Source organism: Musca autumnalis, unplaced genomic scaffold (genome assembly GCF_047663935.1).
Source record: "Musca autumnalis isolate F117 unplaced genomic scaffold, ASM4766393v1 scaffold_1, whole genome shotgun sequence".
Classification (NCBI taxonomy): Eukaryota; Metazoa; Arthropoda; class Insecta; order Diptera; family Muscidae; genus Musca; species Musca autumnalis.
The window spans coordinates 116,617,273-116,637,924 of NW_027411644.1; the positions used below are offsets into that span (position 1 = coordinate 116,617,273).

The 20,652-nt window shown below is 34.4% G+C and overlaps 1 protein-coding gene and 1 long non-coding RNA gene across 51 annotated transcripts in view; both read left to right on the forward strand.

The window, feature by feature from the left end:
• The window catches only part of GluClalpha (glycine receptor alpha 1), a 230,140-nt gene that overhangs the window by 140,007 nt on the left and 69,481 nt on the right, over positions 1 to 20,652 (forward strand). For 25 of the 50 annotated variants that reach the window (XM_073989187.1, XM_073989261.1, XM_073989459.1 and 22 more), the window contains one exon: positions 6,570 to 6,640. The exons of the other annotated variants lie outside the window; for them this stretch is intronic. In XM_073989187.1, the coding sequence (XP_073845288.1) occupies positions 6,570 to 6,640 (71 nt within the window). The remainder of the gene's footprint in view (positions 1 to 6,569; positions 6,641 to 20,652) is intronic. 50 annotated transcript variants of the gene reach the window in all.
• Positions 7,118 to 13,453, forward strand: LOC141405355 (uncharacterized). The gene is made up of 2 exons (XR_012413191.1): positions 7,118 to 9,485; positions 9,640 to 13,453. It is a non-coding gene; the product is annotated as an uncharacterized lncRNA (long non-coding RNA).

Below are 20,652 nucleotides of genomic sequence, written 5' to 3' on the forward strand. Positions count from 1 at the left end.
ATTTCGTTTCAGTCGATAAGTATTTATTATGAAACCAGGGGCTCAATTCTGTTTCGATGAAAATGAATGGTTTGTTCCAGTACTGCAAGAATCTAAAAATTTTTATTATTTTTTTCGATAACATAAAGGACGAAATGTTATCGTAGTAAAAATTAGTAGGTTCTTGCAGGTTCTGAAACAGAGCAGATAACTTTTATAAAGGAAAAAACTGTCAAATGAAAAAATATAAAGGAAACATTTTTCATTTCAACCCCAGGTAACGAACGCTCTATTTCTTTTTTTAGCTTTTTATCAGGTTTTCTTGCGTGACAATTAAACTTTAACAATTTATTGAAGTTTGATCCAAGATATTTAAAAGAGTTTTCAAATTAAATTTCGTAACTTTTTATCTAATTCAAATGTTTATCGTATGCTTTTATTTTAGAGGCATTGATGTTAATTTTTATAATTTTTCAATCTGCAAAGTGTGATATTTCCTGTCGGAGATTCTTGTCTCTTGTTCTTGAATCACTACATTCGTGAGGAAAAATCAAGTATAAAAATATTAAATAAGGGGGAGAATTTTTTTTCAAGAATTCTTTTAGTTGCAAAATTTTGAAATGTTGTTTATACCAGAAGATTTTTTGTTTAGAAAATGTACCATGTCTCTAACTTCACTTTGGGATGCTAACATGGAACTAACAAGTCCGTTTGCATGGTAACACTATCATTAAATGTTGCAATTGAATTATTGATATAAATATAAATGAACTAGCTGAAGAACAGAAACTTAGATTTCTGCACTATAGAAGTGCGATTGCGTTGGCTAATATAAGAATGAGCGATGATGAACCCGCTAAAAATGGGTAGAAATGCGAGCCATATGGCGGTATACGCAGAGCTGGCAGGCCAAGGCTTCGGTGGAGCAAACAAGTGAAAGAAGAGATGGAAAGACGCCGTATTCCAAAAGGCAAAGCAACAAACAGAGAGGAATGGAAATCTTTTCTTAGTTCGGCTTATAGGCCAACTAAGTAAAAAGTGTGATTAAACCAACCTATAATGTTTTAAATTTCATTGTATGTTAATTGACCAGGTTTAATTTTAGCAAGAAGCTTACTAAATGGTTAAGCTTGATCAATATATATTTTCTCTTTTATGACTACCATGATAAGTTCAATTTATAAAAAATAAGGGTACTAAAATTAATATTTTTTTCAGTTGTTCTGTAACCAAATTTTAATTTAATCAGATGATACAATTTCATCAGAGTGACAGGATGATACTAAATTTACTAACATCTCGAATTTTTCTTCATAATAATTCACATAAATGCAAATTTTGATGTCTCGGAAATATAGCCAATTATTTACTCTATAAAGCCGAAATAAGAATAAATTTCGACTTCTTTCTATACGAGCATGTTTGCCAATTACAATTCCAAATTGTAATACCGTGTTTTTTCATCTCGTCTACCACTTGTTTACTTCATCTAAGCCCTGGCTATGCTAATGTCGTTATATTGCCGATACAGTCCGTGGTTCATACAAATAATTTTTCTCTCAAACATACCAAGCACTGCCTTATCTGTTTACCAAGTACCCAGTGGTAGCATGGGTAGTATCTATGTTATGTAAAGTGTTATTTCGGTTTGACAAGATGTCGCTTCGTTTTTAAACTGCTTACTTGGTCCAAAGTAGCATCTGTTGGTCCATACGTTTCTTCTTGTTTTTCAACTGATGTTGTTTGTTGCGTTTATGGCGGTGCCGAGGTAGACAAAGTCTTTAACTATCTCAAAATTGTAGGAACCAATTTCCACGGTTGATCTGAGTTCGAGTTGGGACGCGTTTCGCGTCGATACCATCAACTTGGTCTTGTTGCCATTTGCTTCCAGGCACACTTGAGCAGATTCTCTTTGGAAAGGTATAAGTTATTTCTTTTTCTGATCGACCCATGAAGTCAATATCGTCGGCATAAGTGAGTAACTTGTGGCTATTTGTGAACATTTCGTAATTTCTTTTAATATTTACATCTCGTATAATCTTTTCCAGCAGGATGTCGAAGAGATCACAAGGAAGTCTGTATCCTTGTCAGAACTCTCTTTTGTGACTAAACAGTTCGAAGAGGTTCTTTCCCATTTCCACTGAGGACCGGATATCAATTAATGTTATCATGCAAATCCTATTGAGATTTGCGAGAACACCAAATCCAAATATCGCTTGGAATACATTTAAACGTATAGGCTGCTTTATAATCGACAAAAAGATAAGTACCATAAGTATTAATCTGCATTTGCCGTAGGATAATCATCTGGTCAGTGATGAATTTGCCAGATCTGAAGCAGCAGAGATATGGTCCAATTATCTCATTGGCCATAGGGTTAAGTCATTTGCACAATACCCACACACTACCTTATATGCAATAGAGAGCAGACCTTTGGCCCTATAATATGAGCATTGAGTTGTGTCTCATTTCTTGTGGACGGGACTAGGATGCTCACGTTCCAATCATCCGATACGTTTTCCTCTTGCCCTATGGTGCTAACCAGCTGCATAGACCTTTTTTCACTCTCCCGCTTTTCATTTTTTCCCTTTTTCCTGCGGAATAGACGTTTTCCCCTCTCTCTCTCTCCTTTACAACCGATACGACTTTCGTGTGCTACTAATTGTAGAGCAGCTATATATGGTCGCATCCTTCTCTTCGGTAGCTGCACGACACTTCCGGTCATACCTTGGGTTCTTTGGTGGAGGCCTCTGGTATGCAAGTATGAATTTTGCAGCTGTTTGCATGGCGGGGACAATTCTTTGCTATTTTGCTGACATGTTATCGGAACGTGGATTGCTTTCGTTGCAATTAGTACAGTTGAGTGAAATATGCTGTAGCTGTACAATGTAGTGATCAGAGTCAATGTTTGCTCCTTCGAACGATAGTACAACCAACATGCCCAATTAAAGACTTTCATGTATCACAACGTGATCAGTTTGGTTTCTTGTTTTTAGACCAGGTGACAGCCAAGTCCGATTATTAGATTCGCAGATCATGATTCTTAAAACAAGTACACTACTATACTACAAATCTTTTAGTATTATTATTCTTCAGCCGATTGTTTATCATTTGTGTTTGTTCACGTACATAGATATTTACACCCCCCTCCTCCACCAATTATTTGGCATAGAGCAATTGTTTTGCCGCAGGGGCGTAATTTGATCGTAGTCGGTTTTGACCATCTGTCGTGGCTAGCTCTATCCAGCTGGCTATGTGTGTTTAGATTTCCAACTATCTATCTAAGCCTCGGTTTTGACCATCTGTCATGACTAGCTATATCGAGCTGGCTCTGTGCGTTTAGATTTCCAACTATCTATCTAAGCCTTGTAATAACGCTACAGGTAGCAATTTTGGTCGGATCGTCATGAAATTTCCATATACCCATATTTCCCATATTTGGGATTTTAATTATAATTATTACAAATACTGCAGATATAGAAAAAGATAATTCCAAATCGTGCAACTTTTCCATGCTTCTACTGAGCGCATTTCAAGGGAAATGAAAGTAGACCGCCTGAGCTTTAAATCAATACCAAATGCCGGTGTTGATATAGTTATTGCAAAAGGCGCTAAACTATCCCAATCACAACATCAAAAACATAACCTGCGCTTTAAATTAGCACCAAGTAGGTTTTCGGTCAAATATAAAACATATAATAAAAGGCTCCAAACTATCCCAATACTCTACTTGTTGGATTTTATTTAAATCGCCCTTATATAGACAATTTAAAAAAAATTAGACGTTGCTCATTGCACGGTCTATATAATAATTACGGGTTTTCTACAGGACATAGCTTTAAAGTATGTTAATTTATAAAAAATACCTTGACTTCGATAGTCATTTAATATTATAGGTCAAGTACACTACTATACTACAAAAAACTTCAGTACCTCCCTAAAATAAATGTTGATCCATAGAAAGCTAGAGATAGTCCGCCCGTCCCAACTATGGATTTTATTTCCTTGGTTCTTACTACCATAATAACGTCGTGGCCAGTAAGTGGTTAGTCATATGGTATATCTCTAGACCCTCGTAGAATATGCAAATTTGGTCCATATGCCTTTGTATTTGATCTGAGCATAGGCACAAATGAGTCACATGCAAAAGAACTTTTACATGGATTGTGACAAACTGGAGACACCTCTGATCCCTTCCCATGTTACACTTCCTGTAAAGAAACTATTTATATGATCGTGCTTTGTGCGATTATTCTTTTGGTTCCTTCAGAACTTATTAATTCTAAATATTGATAATTTTCTTTTTAATTTTGTTTTTTCAAAATAGTCTGGCTTAATCCCATTGTTGTTGTTTTAATATTTTAAAACAACTATTTTATTAGTGGAAAAGATTTGGCATTGTTCGCCAAGCGGTAAGGCAGGGAATACTATAGTTTCGATCCACGCCACCGGATCTCATCAGTTTCCTTGTATATATATATATAAATATCTTTATACAATATAATATAATTGTTCCACAAACACCCCAGAAGGGCCAAGGGAGACTTCTCTAATATCAATGAGTACACCCAGCTTCAAATTAACTCAATTATATTGGACCTACTGTTTATCGCCGAGTTCGAACGGCGTGTATTAAGCCACCATTTGTAGAGAAGTTTTACATGGATGAAATACTCAGTAAATGTCGCCAATATTACACTGAGGGGTATTTTGCCACCGTTTAAAATTAGATGGTGCCTGACCTGGGAATCAAACCCGGGCATTCAGCGTGCAAGGCGGGTGTGCATACCATTGGACCACGGTGGCACCCCACATTTATACAATACTATTTTCTATGTCATTCGAATTCAATGAGGAATTCTTGAAAAAACCACACTTGCAGAACTGAATATCGAGGCGGTTTATAATTTCTGTACCAATAATATTAGATTGTCCATACCATTCTGTCTGTCATATCTACGTACATAAAATATCCGACAGAAAATACACAACATTTTTCTTATTCATTGTATAAAAAATATATTTTTTTAAATAAATTTTAAATTAGTTTCAATAATATATACATAAAATAACCAAACAAAATTTTAATATTTTTTCTCCGAAAGAATGATAATGTAAGATAAATTTATTTCAATATCAATATAATACTAATAATATTATTGATATGTTCAGTTAATTTTTCCATTAAAATGTCGTTTGGATCTCTTAAATCTTGTTTCACTCTATATTTTAATTCTAACTGTCTGTCTACATAACTCTGTTTCTCTATATATCTTTTTACCTCTCTCTCTCACTAGTCCTATTTTCCTCTATATATAACTCTGTCTGTCTATTGATATACTCAAATTGTGTTAATTTAATTATTTCACATATAAGCTACATATTATTTTATATTATTATTAATAATAAAGCAAAATATTTAAATCTTAAAAATATATGAAAAAAAAAATAATATTATTCCGCCATAGAGTATGCAAATAATGAAATGAAATGTGATTTGATGTTATCACCGATCCAACAAAGACAAACAAAACAAAAATAACAAAAAACATTTAATAATTTTACAAAGCAGAGTAAATTTATTTATAAATTTTAGTTCACTATTCTTTTGGTAACATTATTCGGAACAAAAGTTAAAATTTCACATAAAAGTTATTGTGTTTTATTTATTTTATTTTAAATATGGAAACTCTATGAACAAATAAATGTGCTTTAGTCGTAAATTAGTTAAATACAATTTAATGGGATTTTTGTTGTTTTAAATTATTAACAAAATCTGTTATAATTTAATTCATTATTCATTTTTTTAGAATATTTTTATGATTTTTTAATGAAGAAAAAAAAACATTCGTAACTTTACCATGAGAACCCAAAAATAACTAATTGTGTTTTTGCTTTCCATTGCATATATGGAGAACAAGAAGAGTTTAGAAGTGAAAACCTAGCAGAACCTCTCCAACTCCGAATGAAAATGTTGTGTGGCATGCATTTTTTTCAATTTTCAATGACAAATCCCTCAAAATTATTAATTATATAATTATTTTGTTTTTTTTTTTATTTTCTTATTTAATGAGATCCATACAGACATTTTTATTTAATTTATTACGAAAAAAAGAAAACATAACAAATTTCTGTTAATACTTTATTTAAAAATTAAATCTTTATCAATTGTCATTAATTTTGTTCATTTTGTCATCTCAGCAACGGCAACATAGAATAGCCATAATATCTACGGTACACTCTAGGCAGATCGTATTATTAGTGGAGGAGTTTGAGATTGCGCCCGTTTTAGTATTAAGTTTAGTTCTAGTTGTTAAGCCACTCATTCGCTACCTATAATATTTATTTTATTATTATAAGTTTTTAGGTTTCCTATTAATTTCCATTTCGTATTATTATTCACAACTCACCGATGGAAGTCTACACTTTATATAGAAAAACAAAAACAAAACAAAATGTTGGTCCAAACACTTCTGCCAAGGAGTCATCATAATATATCATCTTTCTAATTTTATATTTTATTGTTTTTTTTTTTCTTTCACGATTCAAAACTAAACGAAAAACAAATGAAAACCACGCCACTATTGTAGAAAACTTACCCACCTATGTCTATGTCAACATGTTCCTACGGTCAATTTCAAAAATCGACGATTACAAAATGGTGAGTGGGTTTCGAATTCGAACCAAAACAACAACAAAATTTTTACAAATCCCTACCTTCTTTCTTAACAAAATAAAAACAAATTATCACTGCTACTACTAACTAAATAATACTTTGTTAATAACACTTTGTTCAAGTGTTGTGTCGTCTCCGAGACAAAGTTGTGTCTTCCCTGATGCAAAATTCCTTCACATGTATCTCCGCCTAATACATACAAACAATAATGCAATAATAACACTTATTTACGCTGTGATTATTCTGCTTTTTGACGTTACAATTTCAACGTTGAGTTTCAATGTCTGTTACTAACCGAGGAATAACACCACCACCACCCGCCTACCGCCTTTTATTTCTAACACAATTATTGCGGCGGCCATGGGTCGGTCACAAGTTCTGTATTACAACATTCAATCCTTTCTTACTACTCTGTCAGCTATGTATTTTCTTGGGGTAAAATAAACTTTTTTTAAATGAAATCAGTGTAAAATACGCTAAAGCGAGCTTTGTATCCTTTGTACTTCCAATTTATGTTTCCTTCCTATCCTCCTTAATGTTTATCGTTTGTTTTTTATTATTATTCAAATTAATATTCCTCAACATGTCTTGGAATAAATCGAAAATCGTTTACCTTGTGAATTTTTAAAAATAGCAACTATTTCAATGGTTTTGAGCACTAAGCTTTGCTTTTGTTAGTGAATGAGTGCATCTCGATTCTATATTTACCTCAGTTATATGAGAACTGTTTGTTATTACCATTGTGTTAACGACACCACTTGTAGAGAAATTATACATGGCTAAAAATATTCGGAAAATGTATGCCAATATTACGCTGAGTGGTTTTCGTCAAGTTGAAAAAAAATGTTTTTGTTTTCCAACCTGAAAATCGAACTCTGGTATTCTACAGATTTTATTAAACAGCTAAATACCTATAAAATAACGATATTTTTGTCGATCATTGTAATCGATTTTGGAATTTCATTGCTTTCTTTTTTTGAGATCGCGTCCGCACAAAGGCAGTGTTAATCAAATACTACCAATACATGCGCTTTATTTGTATTGTTCACAGACACGAGTTTTAATCTCATTCTCTTGCTAAACTTGTTGCTGTTGGAAAACGAACGAACTAATCGGTGGTGAAATTTATAGTTGTGTAGGTCCGTAACGAACGAATTCATCCCAACAGGGAACTGTTGGAACTATAGTCCCATTGGTTTCTTAGTCCACTTTGTTCATACAGTTCGTTTCGTTCCTCATCTCGGAACTATTTAGAACGAAAGAACTACATTGCGGAACTAGTTCATTTTGAGAAAAGAAAAAAGAAAGTCCGATCTGCTCCGTGAACTAAATTGCCAAACACTACTGCAATTCAACACAAAATTGAGATTGTGTGTACCAAGCAAAAATTCATTATGTAACCTATTACAAAGTAATGTAGACGAGCTACTTTCTCCATTATCAGTAAGCTGAAAAACTGGGTTATTTATATATTACTCCTTACTAAGTAATGAGTATGGTGGCACAGAACGAGTGTGTCCGACTACAACTCCGAGGGTTGTGTGTTTAACGCTCTTCGTCGGCACGTGAGTTTTTGGTTTACGAAATAAACAACAGTTGGTGGTGCACATGTAAACGTACGTTTAAACAACCCTTAATGTTCGTACGCGTGACACAGTTTATAGTGTGTTTGGATACAAATCAGAAGTTCGAATGATTAAATCCAGCAGAGAGCAAAGTAAAATAAAACAAGTAAGAAAGTATCAGTCAGCTGAGCCGACAGAGATATACCCTCAGCCACGTACCCAAAGAAAAAAAGTTAACACAATACTTCTGTAGGTTTTTTAGCTGTTGGGAAAATTTTCCAGGATGGAAAGGACCGCAAAAAACTACATGTTGCAGCAAAATTCAGAATGATCCAAGACGAGTGCATTTTTTCCAAACTTTGGGTAGGGTGTAACCATAGGAGTGATCCGATGTAGTACATATTCGGACCTAATACAAATCTGTAGAAAATATTTTTTTTTTCTTTATTAGTCTATGGATATTTTTCTTACAGACTATATAATTAAATATGTTGTACTTAATTTTCTGAATTTAAATATATTACAATTTTACTTTTCAATTTACAAAGTTTGAGCTTAATCGATTTCTCTCTTAAAGGGTTATTTTACACATTAGCCAGTTTAGGTGGTGCCGGTAGGATTTTCTGGACCTTTTTGGGTCATTATCTCAGGAAGTATGGACTTTCCCACGAAAAAAAAAAATACAACGTCGTAACAGGGGCCACAAGTGCAACCTCCTGCTTCACAAATTAATAAGATCAGAGAGGAGTTGTTAAACTATACTTTTTCCAAATTTTGTGTGGGAGGTACTCAAATGAGTGGACCGATATAGTCCATATTAGAACTCGATCTATGCCTGAAAGTAATATTACCAATAGCGAAGTTTGGCTCAATTCGGTTATTCCCTCCTAGAGTTATCATGCCCACAATCTTGGCGAAAAAGTTTGAACCTTTGTGGGGGAGGTACCGGAAGGAGTGGACCGATAGGGTCTATCTTCGAATTTAAACTAAGTTTGGACAAAATATTAAAAAAACCCAAAATTTTAACCAAATATGTTGGTCCGTTCGAGAGTTATCGTGCACTCCAACTACGACACATGGTATTATATGGGTTGTTTGCAGTTTTCGTGCTGATTTCTGAGGAGATATGGACTTGCTCCTTAAAAACATTATATCGTCGTAATGGGGGTAGTGAATACAAGTGGCTGCAACAAAAATCAAAGCGATTCGGGAGCAGGCCTTAAACTGCACTTAAGCAAAATTTTGTGTGGGAGGTACCCGAAAGAGTGAACCAATGGGTCCATATTGGAACCTCATCTATGTCTGGTAGAAATGTCACGATGTGCAAAGTATGGACTAATTCGGTTACTCCCTTCAAGAGTTATCGTGCGCACACTTTTTCCGAACATTTTTGAACTTTTGTGGGGGAGGTACCTGAAGGAGTGGACCGATATTGCCCATCTTCGAACTTAAATCAAATCTGGACAAAATATTTCGATACCCAAAATTTGAACCGAATCGATTAATACGTTCGAGAGTTATCGTGCGCACCAGCCAGCCAGACAGACAGACAGACAGACGGACGGACATTGCTAGATCGACTCAAAATTGTCTGAAACGGATATCGTACAAACATACTTGGGGTCTAAAACCATTATTTCGATGAGGCACATTTTTGGCCGTATCAAAGTGTAAATACCCTCTATAGCCTAAAGGCTGAGGGTATAATAAAACTATGAAGTATGTTGAAATGATAACAAATTCCACCTCAACTGTTCTAAAAATAGAACATACGTTCTTTAGCTTATTATAACTTCCACCAAAATATGGAGGGTATAATTAAATTTGTCATTCCGTTTGTAATACATCGAAATATTCATCGGAGACCTTATAAAGTGTGTATATACATATATTCTTGATAAGGTAAAATTATAAGTCGATATAACCATGTCTGTCTGTCCGTCTGCTGAAATCAAGATACAGCTCGCAATTTTTTAAATAGAGCTTTGTAATTTGGTATAGAAGTTACTACTACTCCTAAGATGTTTGGCATCGGTCCACGTTTTGATATACCCCCAATAGAACGGTACCACCCGATTTTCGGAATTTTGAAAGTTTAAGCTTAATTATCACACCAAAATGGCTTATTCGTTCCCCCAGGAATTTGTCGGCATATGTCCACGCCTTCGTATAGTCCCCACAGAACAGTACTTCCCGATTTTCGGTATTTTGAAGGTTGTGGTCACAATAATTCACCGAAATGGCTAAAATTTGATCCTTCTTGGGGGTATTAAACGTTCCATATGAAATTTTTCGGTATAGGTCCACGCCTTCATATAGCCCCCATAGAACGTACCTCCCGATTTTCGGTGTTATGAAGGTTGTGGCTCAATATTCCTCAGAAATGGCTAAAATTTGGTATTTGTCTTCATTTGGGGTAATAAACGTTCCATATGAACATTTTCGGTATAGGTCCACGCCCTCATATAGCCCCAATAGAACGGTAACACCCGATTTTCGGTATTTTAAAGATTTTAGCCTCATTATCACACCGAAATGGCTGAAATTTCGTTGGGGGTTAAAAACTTTCTCCCAGAAATTTGTCGGGATAGGTCCACGTCTACATGTTGGGACCATATCGATTTACTAATGTCTCTCTGCCTGGCAGTTCTGCACGAAAGCCATTGAAGATTATATTAAGAATGCAAAAATAAAATATCACCATAGAGTCTGCCACCGTTGTGCACACTGCAACGCGTCTTGCACACTGAATGCACGGAATCGATTCACAGGCCAGAGAACATCACATTTTCAACGGTGGCAAAAATATCCCTCAGCGTAAAGGGAAGCGACATTTCCTGAGTATTTCAGCTACGTAAAACTTTTCAACAAGTGTTGTCTTAAGACTCTCCGTACGAACACGGCGATGAAAAGTAGGTCCCATATTCTTGAGCTGCTATGAATCGTGGTACACTCATTGCTTTAAGAGTCTCTCTTGTCCCTTCTGGGATGTTTGTGAGAACATATGTATGTAGTTTCCGAATTATTTGTTTGTCACCCTAAAATGTATGAGGAAATAACTGTGTTTGTCTGCTTCCCAGATGAGTTTCTTCAGTGAATTCGAATCAGTAATTCCTTAAATGTTCTTTTCGTCCTTTCTTTTCAGAACCGTAATATAATAACCATAAATGAGATATTCTGACATCTAAATAATCTATAAAACTTTAGTCGAGACTATTTTCCGTGGGGTAATCGCAGGCAAGAAAACGATATTATCATGTTTTTATTATCCTTTTTCACCTTAATACGATTCTTGTTCAGAAAAACGTATGCATACGATTATGTAGAAAACTGATGTGCCTCAGCAACTATTACGATAAAAATAACTTGAAGGGCAAATCCGGTAATCTGGAAATTGTTAGGCCCATATTTCAATATTAAAACCGGTTCTTGTTATTAACTTGATATGTATTTCATTAGAAACCTAAAAAAATTGCCAAACATGAAATTAATTCGCCGATTCAAATGTTTTCATTTCCATTCTCAAACAAATAAAACCTTCTTCGTGAACTATTTTTTAATAAAAAATAAAAGTGGAAAATTCCTTCTATAAGGTATTGTATTCCGAACAGCGTACGTAAAAATACTTTAAATAACATTTCCAATCGTTTCGTTTCGTATTTTCCATAGGAACAATACAAAACGAAACATAACCCACGTTGGTCGATCTCGCTGTTTAGTTTTGTTTTGATTACATTCGTGAGTGCAAACAAAACGAAAAGCGAAAAGTACTCCACTCCACAAGAGCAGATAGAAAACGGAATAGTACTAAACACATGTGAATAAATCAAAAACGTTTGGTGGTTGATAAAATTCACTGTGGTATGCTGATGCTAACTTATAGGGTTGTTAAGCAATCACATGTGCGTGGGAACGCACGGGAAACGTTTCCCAAAAATACTTTTTGTTTCGGTGGTGAATGAAACAACTCGGCAAAGCATAGCCGAAGTTACAATTCAGCAATCGTACGGTTTCTATCTTTTTACATTGAAAAGTTTGTGTTTTGGTTTTGGTTGTGAGAATGAAACGATTCAGAGAAGCTGAAAAGTTTGTGGCTTTGTGTGATTGGTACGGGAATCGTTTTGTTTGTTTCCGTTCATTGATTCCGAATGAAAAAACGCAATCAGTTCAAAGCTTAACTTTCTATAATCACTCATCAACAAGATGCTCACCGGTTTTTGGATATTCCATAAGTGGAAGTAGGAAATCTCAGCTTATTATTATATTGTGAGCTCGCACTTTCCCAACTAGTTCTAAGTAAAGATTATACGAAATGAACTACCGGAACTGTACTTGACCGTTTCGTTTACCTAGTCAATTTATCTAGTTGATTTCGCTCAATCGCAATTATTTCGTAACTGCTTCCATATTTTTTAGAGTAATGGATAATTGAAATTTTTAGAGACTCTTTTCCGATATACATGCGTTGAAAATTACAGAAATAAAAATGGCTATATAATAAGAAATCGAAGTGGACCTTTTTAACTGTTTGATCGAAAACGTTAAAATTCGAAGTAAAGTTAGTTTAATAGTGAACTTATAAGAGAGATTAACACAAATATTGAAAACTTTAAAACGATAATCGAATAATCGACGATTTTCACAATTCTACGATTTTCCAAAACATGTTGTGTGTGTATGTAATGTCTAACACAATCCTTCGTTTTTATTTCACTTTTTCACAATCAGTATTACAAACTGATTATTGATTGTGTTTTCCCCATTATCTTCAAATTAAATCACAAAGAACATCATATACACATTTATTATTATAAATGTTATAATTCTACGGTGTAATTTGATTACTCTTTTGTTTTTGTATACATACTTACCATACAATATTATCATATAAATATTGTCTATATACTCTATATTTTATAAACAAAAACTATGTAAATCTGTTTTCAAATCTAATCAACATTTTAAATAATTGGATGATGCTGATAAAGAAAAATATCAAACGAATGAATTGATGGAAATAATAAATTTATTTTTATATTCAGTAATTGAATAAAATTTGAAATACGGCATAAAAACTGTAAATAATGTTATCCAACATGAAAATTTCTTGTAATGGAAGTTATAAAAATAAGTTTATTATGTCAACAATTCAATTTCATTTCTGTGTAACACTTAAAGAATTTGTCAAGACATTTCAAACACAAATTTATTCGTTTTTTTATAATCCCAAAAAGAAGAAGTTAACAAAATGTCTTTTCAAATTTCAAACCATATCTAAACGTCTATATGCTAGTGTACCTCTATTCTATTCAACTATTCTATATGTCTGTCTATATGGATCGCTTATCCAATATAAATTCAGTGTTTCATATAAATTATTATTTTGTGTTTTTCCTTTGTCCCTCCCACTTCCCTCCGAAAATCCTAACAACTAATTCTCGCTCTCTTTCTCTCTCTCTCTATCTCTTTCTCTTTAACCCACCCAAACCCACACACTATATCTCTGTCGGTATCTGTCTCTAATATTTGAATTTTCGTTAACTGTCTATAAAAAACTGTTTGGCTCGTTTGAATATCTAAACAACAATAACATTTATTTGAATAATCGTTTCGACTTCCGTTTCCTTTCCATTTTCGATTTCCTTATTCACATTTATGTTAATCATTGAAATTCGTCAAACTTTTCAGTATTGTTTCTTTTTTTTGAAATTTCGTTTCACTTCAACTTATATTTTCACTGGCTTTTGCTTTTGTCACCACCACACGCCCACTTATTTGTGTTGTCCATTCGTAAATGTACAGATCATGGGTAATTTATCATTATATTGTTATTATTAGCAGATATCAAGTGCCTCATGCGTTTGTATGTTCCACCTGAGGCAGCATACACCCCAAATTCAAATGGAAACGTTTGTGTGAAACATAGAGACCTCCAAGTCACCATGCTTCAGTTGCAACATATAAACGTAGTAAATCTTTTATATTTTGTTGCATTTTCATGTCATTTTTTCTTTCATATAAATTATTTCTGTTTTCTTTCTATTCGATAAGTTGAGATTTGCCAATTGGGTTGTCCTTTTTTTTGCGTATCGAATAAGTTAGATTAAGAAAATATAGTTTGTGTCCTAGGAACAAGTTGTTTGGTTAAGATTTTTGATGCATGTAACAGAAACAGATGCGTCGTGATACCTTGATCCAACGCGCACTTTTTTGCAAGACGTCCGCCATCACTGAAGTGATGAAGTTTTCGTATTTTACAAAAAATATTATATTACTATTTTCTATGTTTTATGTGTATTAAAAAAAGAACAATTTAAGAAAGGGCCGTTTTTTTAATAACAAAGTATTTTTGTTGTTGTCACAGCTTAAGCGTACTTTACACAATAAAATCTATACAAACCGATATGAAATTTAATTGAAAATATTTTTGAACCTTAACCTTTAGGGCGCATATATTTGTATTGACTCTAGGTAATATACGGTCAGTGAATATGTAAAAGTTTAGTAAAAATTGCTAATTATGAACAAGCGATTTTTAAATGTGTTAATAGTGTAACTATTGTAGAAAAACTTGTAGTTTACAATCTCAAAATGTCAAACTTTTAAGTGAAGGATGTAATTTGTTAAGCAGTTTTCTCATCTTATATCCGTGTCTTAACAAAATGTTGTTCCATGATGTCTATGACATCTTTCTTGGATGGTGATCAGAATAAATATAGAAAAACACACATTATAGAATGTGCGAAATAGTCCCAAAATTCACCAAGCTATCGAATCCATTTATAGAATTAATTTGTGGCTTAACTTTTAAACATGTACAGTGTTTACTAGGCTGGTTTTAAGGGAAAATCTATGTCGATTTTTTATGCAGCACACCCCTAAAGTGTTAAGTTTTGTTAGATTTTACGATTTCCAGTACAATCGGAATATGTTAACACGAGCCACTGGGGCCAAAGGTGAATTTTCACGGAATTGCTTTAAAAGTCAGGTTTCATTTTCTTCATAGCCGCTACCGCGCACTTGCGTTCCATTTCCTCACTGTCTAATTCGCGTTGAAGATCCTCCACTTGTCGTTGAAAAGGCTTTACCACTTTATTGTTGTGGCTAAAAACAATATCTACAAAAATGTATGACGATCGGTTAACGATAACCGGTGCCACCTGACCGATCTTTATTTCCATAGTACTTTGTCGAATTTTCAGGATTTTCAAAATTTTTTTAGAATTTCATAAATTTTTGTAAAATTCGTTTTTTTAGCCACAACAATGATTTGGTAAATTTCTTTCATCGAAGATAATTTTGGCCTGTAGAGCGATTTCCCGAAAATTCGCCCCGCCACAGAAATTAGCTGGCAAAATTTGCTCATCGATTGGAAAATAAATTTAGGGCAATTTCGTGAATTCACCTTTGGCCTCGCACAAATTACTATGGCCCCAGTGGCACGTGTTATCATATTCCAATTGTGCTCAAACTTTGACAATCTTAAAGTCTATCAAAACCAAACGCTTTAGGGGCGTGCCGCATAAAAAAATCCGACATCGATGTTATAAAACCAACCTAGTGTTTAAGTGCGAGTATATACAGCAGATATCGTTTATAGTGGTGGGGGTAGTCATTATAAACATATATTAATAAAATGGCAAGAAGACACCACTTGTAGAGAAGTTTTACATGGCTGGATATATTAAAAATATATTTTCTTGTGTGTCTCTTCTCTACACCAGAAAACCCTCGCCAAGGTGTTTAGAAATTACAATAAAAGAACATACAACATGTTCGAAAATTGGGCCGGACAATGCAAATTATCGCTCACAACCTAATGAACACATCCTATCCCACACATGAGCCGAATAAGCCATTACAAAATAATGTAAACAAGCTACAGTTTGCATTACCACAGTTTGATATATGTCTTTAAAATTAACCGGCATAAACCTACTTTTTTAACTAAGTAATGAGTACGGTGGCACAGAGTTTGTGTGTCCGACTACAAAGCCCAGAATTGTGAGTTCAACGCTCACCGTTGGCCCCTTTGTGTAGGGTGTTTAGCTACAAATCAGCTCAACAGTTCTAAAAAAACATATGTTCTCTCTCCTTATTTGTTGACCTTTTTGTAGCCATCAAGTAACTACTTACTTCGAGTGACAAGCCCTTGTAAAATAATGAGTTAGTAGGTCGGTTTGTAAGTAGCTACGGCTACCAAAAAGTATTATATGAACCCGTTATTTGGTAATGAGTGATTTTGCTGGAATGTTCACTTAGCCATCAGGGCTATAGATGCTACATGTTGTTCTGGAACATATCATAGACTTTAAAGCGCCTAATTTTTCTGCGTTCCTCCAACTTGAAACACAAAATTTAAGAACGTTCCATCCTAATATACAGAGTATATAATGTACTGTGAGACCAACCATTGCGTCTGAAGAAGTACTACTCCCAAGATAGACAAAAGTGGTATTTGCGCAACTGCGCTCTGGATTGCGTAGTATTCTTACTGAGTTAGAATTGATAATAGAGTTATAATTGATAATACAGTGTGTGCAAACGGGATACAACGTACGCTATTCTCATCTAACCGCCAGGTATCTATGGACGCACCTAGTTGAGGTTAGATACATCCTGACCTTGGAAAAATGGAACTGCAGCAACAACAAGTACTATATCGGGTACTTTCGAAAGTAGCCATTCCTACGAGCGATATACGAAGGCTGCTCGATAACTTACTAGCTTAGACAACACTGTGCTTTGCCAGACGCCATTTGACATTTCCATTGTAAAATTTGACATTTTGTAGGATAAATGTACTCAGAACCGTTTGGCATACGACCATGTGTTGTGTTGTTTACAGTGACTTAAAAAAATCACTTTGCAAAAAAAAATGCATTTACTTGTGGACATTTTCGTTCAATAATTTTTCACAACATTCGACGTGGATAATCACGACAAAAGTTCATCGATCAAACTAAATCTTTGTATGTCGATAAAGGACCGTCCTATAGCACTATGAAAAACTGGTTTAATGAATTCAATCGTGGCCGATCCTCGTTAAAAAACGAAGGTCTTGTTGGTCGTCTAAAAACGGCCAGAATAAAATAAAGCCGTGCGTGAACGGATAATTCAAGATCGCCATGTTATACACTGTGAGACAGAGGTATCCTTGGGCATTTCTTCCACTACCAGATAATATTGCATACACACCTGGCCCCAAAAATGGGATTTTCTCGATAGATCCAGCACAATTTGACTAACGCTCAAAAGAAGCTCTTGTCGATTGGTGCAAAGAAATTGTGAATAAATACGATCGCGGTGCTTCATATTACGTTTATAAGATCGTCACAGACGAATTTTGGTTCTGTACGTATGAACCCGAAATAAAAAAGCAATCGACTGTGTGGGTTTTCGCAGGCAAACCAAATCCAACGAAAGTTGTTCATGGCAGAAACACCTCGAAGCAAATGGTTGCCTGTTTCTTCGGTAAAACTGAAAATGTCGCGCCTACACGGCTTGAGGAACGAAGGACAGTTAATTCTGAGTGGTACACCGCAATTTGTTTGCCTGAAGTCTCCTGAGAAATTCGAAAAACGAATAACGCAATGACTTCATTTGACTCCCGCACATCAAGAAAAAAGGCGTGGAACATGCTGTATAAGCGTTGAAAAACCATGTTTTAGAGGTACCTCAATCGGAGTGGAAAATGTGCTTCAACAATTGGTTTGTGCGCATGAAAAAGTGTATAAATCATGCTGAAGACTACTTCAGAAAACAATAAAACTATTGTTGATGGTAAATATGCACATTTTCATTGTTGGGCCAGAAAGTTATCGAGCAACGCTCGTAACAACACGTACCAAATAGTTTTTTTGGCGATTCTCCTTGTAGTTTGGAACTGTTTTCTCAGTTCAAATTAGCATCAGTTTAGTAAAATTGTTCCTCGTTTTAGGCTAATTGCCGGACGATAAAATCAGGCTATTTACTCTATGTTTCGAACTTGTCAGTTATTGTTCATAAAGGTCGTCTCACGAGGTCTTCAGCACAGCATTTGCATAACGTATAATCTTTTCCAGCGAGCATTGAACAGCGTTATATTGTGTCTATGTCGGAAACTTTATTTGCAACAAAACTGTCTAAAGAAGTTTTTTCCCCATATTCACAATGGCTTGAGAATTTCTAAGGGACATCAAAATTAGAACATCGGCCGCATAGTGCACTCGGCATGAAATCCAAAGTACCAATCTGCTTCAATCTTCTATAGTAAAGTGAATATTTGGTCGATTGTAACTAGGCCTAGAACTTGGCATCGCAAGTAATTATTTTTCTTCGAACTGTCTATTATTTTTTGCAAGAAACAACACCTTAAGACTTCGAATGCGGCAGTGCTACAATGCATGACCACTTTGCACATTGGGAGTCTGTGGTTCAATCCCTTCGAAGAACATTCGGTGGTGACAAAACTCACTACATTTCTGATATCACCATCGTTGTTATTTCTTATATGCAGTTTGGATGTCAAATCTGGATCAATATGAATAATAAATAAATCTACAATAATGGAAAAAGTGGCAGAACTCATATTTGTTAGTACAGCATAAATTGGAAGAATTTCTGAGCGATTTTGATCGCCAATACAATATAAACACTATATTCGATAGATCAGGTCCATATTGTTGAACTGAAAATAGAATTGGAACCTAAAATTCTAGGTTGTTCATGTGAAATCGACAAATTATAAAAATGACTCTATCGCTTAAAATCTCACAAGTAACTTCTCACTATATAATGTACAAAAGGTTTACTTAAGGTTCAAAGATAATAGTGTGCTATATCTCCCATGACAGAACTCTAACGAGAACTTGTCATTTATAATTTCCATCGTCGCCTTCGAAATTACAAATTTCTTTCCCTATAGAGTTGTTTAGTTCACGAACCAACTTGGTCAATGCAACTAGTTCAGTTCATATACATATTTCAGTTTAGTTCACTGTAGTGCGATCAACGAACCGCATTTTATTCATGTATATAATTTTTCCAAGATCTAAATGATAAAATCGCTAAAGCAATATGGAAATTATAATGAGAAGAAGAAATAACGGTCGATTTTCTCTTTAAAAAACTTCCCTGTAACGAATACTTCTCTATAATGAAGTTGTTTTTATGACAAAATTGGAAATTCTCACACAAAATCATCTCTTTATAACGTAGTAATTTGTCGGCCCCAAGTGCTACGATATATAGAAGTTTTACTGTATAAGTGAAACTGGAAGGGCACGTGATCTAGCGCATCGTGTGCATTGACTATATTAACGAACTACTACATTCAAAAAAGCCGAACAAGAGCTCTTTCAATTAGTTCGAGACTTTCCTGAAGTGAATATGTTGCGGAAGTCTCTCACATGTCAGAGATGTTGTCGTTAGCTGAGACACAATGCTTGACCCTCTACAAAGCTTGTTATAAAATGTTTTTTGGTGTAATTCACGACTTAAGCCATAGTTACTGATTCACATTGAATTCACCATTCACGTTGGAAGGCGGACCAGCATGGACATTTTATATATACCTATACATAGGGAAGTCGATTTATGCTGTGGCTAAGACCTACAGTCAGAGTCTAAAGAAAGTTAACACCCTAGCAAAACGTTAGCATTTTTTTTATATTTCTTTAACTTGGTATGCCTTTCATTGGGCATTAAAACTTATTTTCATCACATTCGAGTGTCCAAACAATAACTCCACAAGTGCTTTGGTGAAATCCGGTGATAATTACCCATGGGACCCGTAGTACCGGGCAATCCTGGTGTAAAATTTACCTCTATTTAACTTTCTGTAATTTTTATTCTGTAAGTACATAATGGATTTGAGATCTATACACTATAATTTGCGATCCTTTATATATCGGAGTAAAATATAGCAACATGTTATTCATAAATATGGGCGAGTGCATCAAAAAAATTCGTATGGTTTGCTAGGGTGTTAACTTTCTTTTGACTCGTAAAATTGTGGGCTATTTTGTTACTCATTTATTCTATAATGAAACTTTTGAAAGTCTTAATATTTATTGGATGTTAATTCAACACTAAACACCAAAAAAAATCCATTTATATTTTATATGTATCATATCCTTATATCAGTGAAATAATAATATAATAATAAAATTTAAATTAAAATGTTAGGTGTTAACTTTCTTTTGACTCTGACTGTACATATGTAGGAATGATATAAAGAATCCATATCACGGTGCTTAGGCAAAATTTTCTTTCTTTTGTTTTACACTTAATGCAGGTGTTAAAGGCCTTTCCATATTAGTAATATTACAAATGACATTTGGTAGGTAGGTAGCACCTTTCCAGTTTTCCAAAACCAATATTTACCGTTAGAATATGAAACTCATGTGAATTTTTGTATGTACATTTTGTTTTCATTAAAGTCTCATGGAA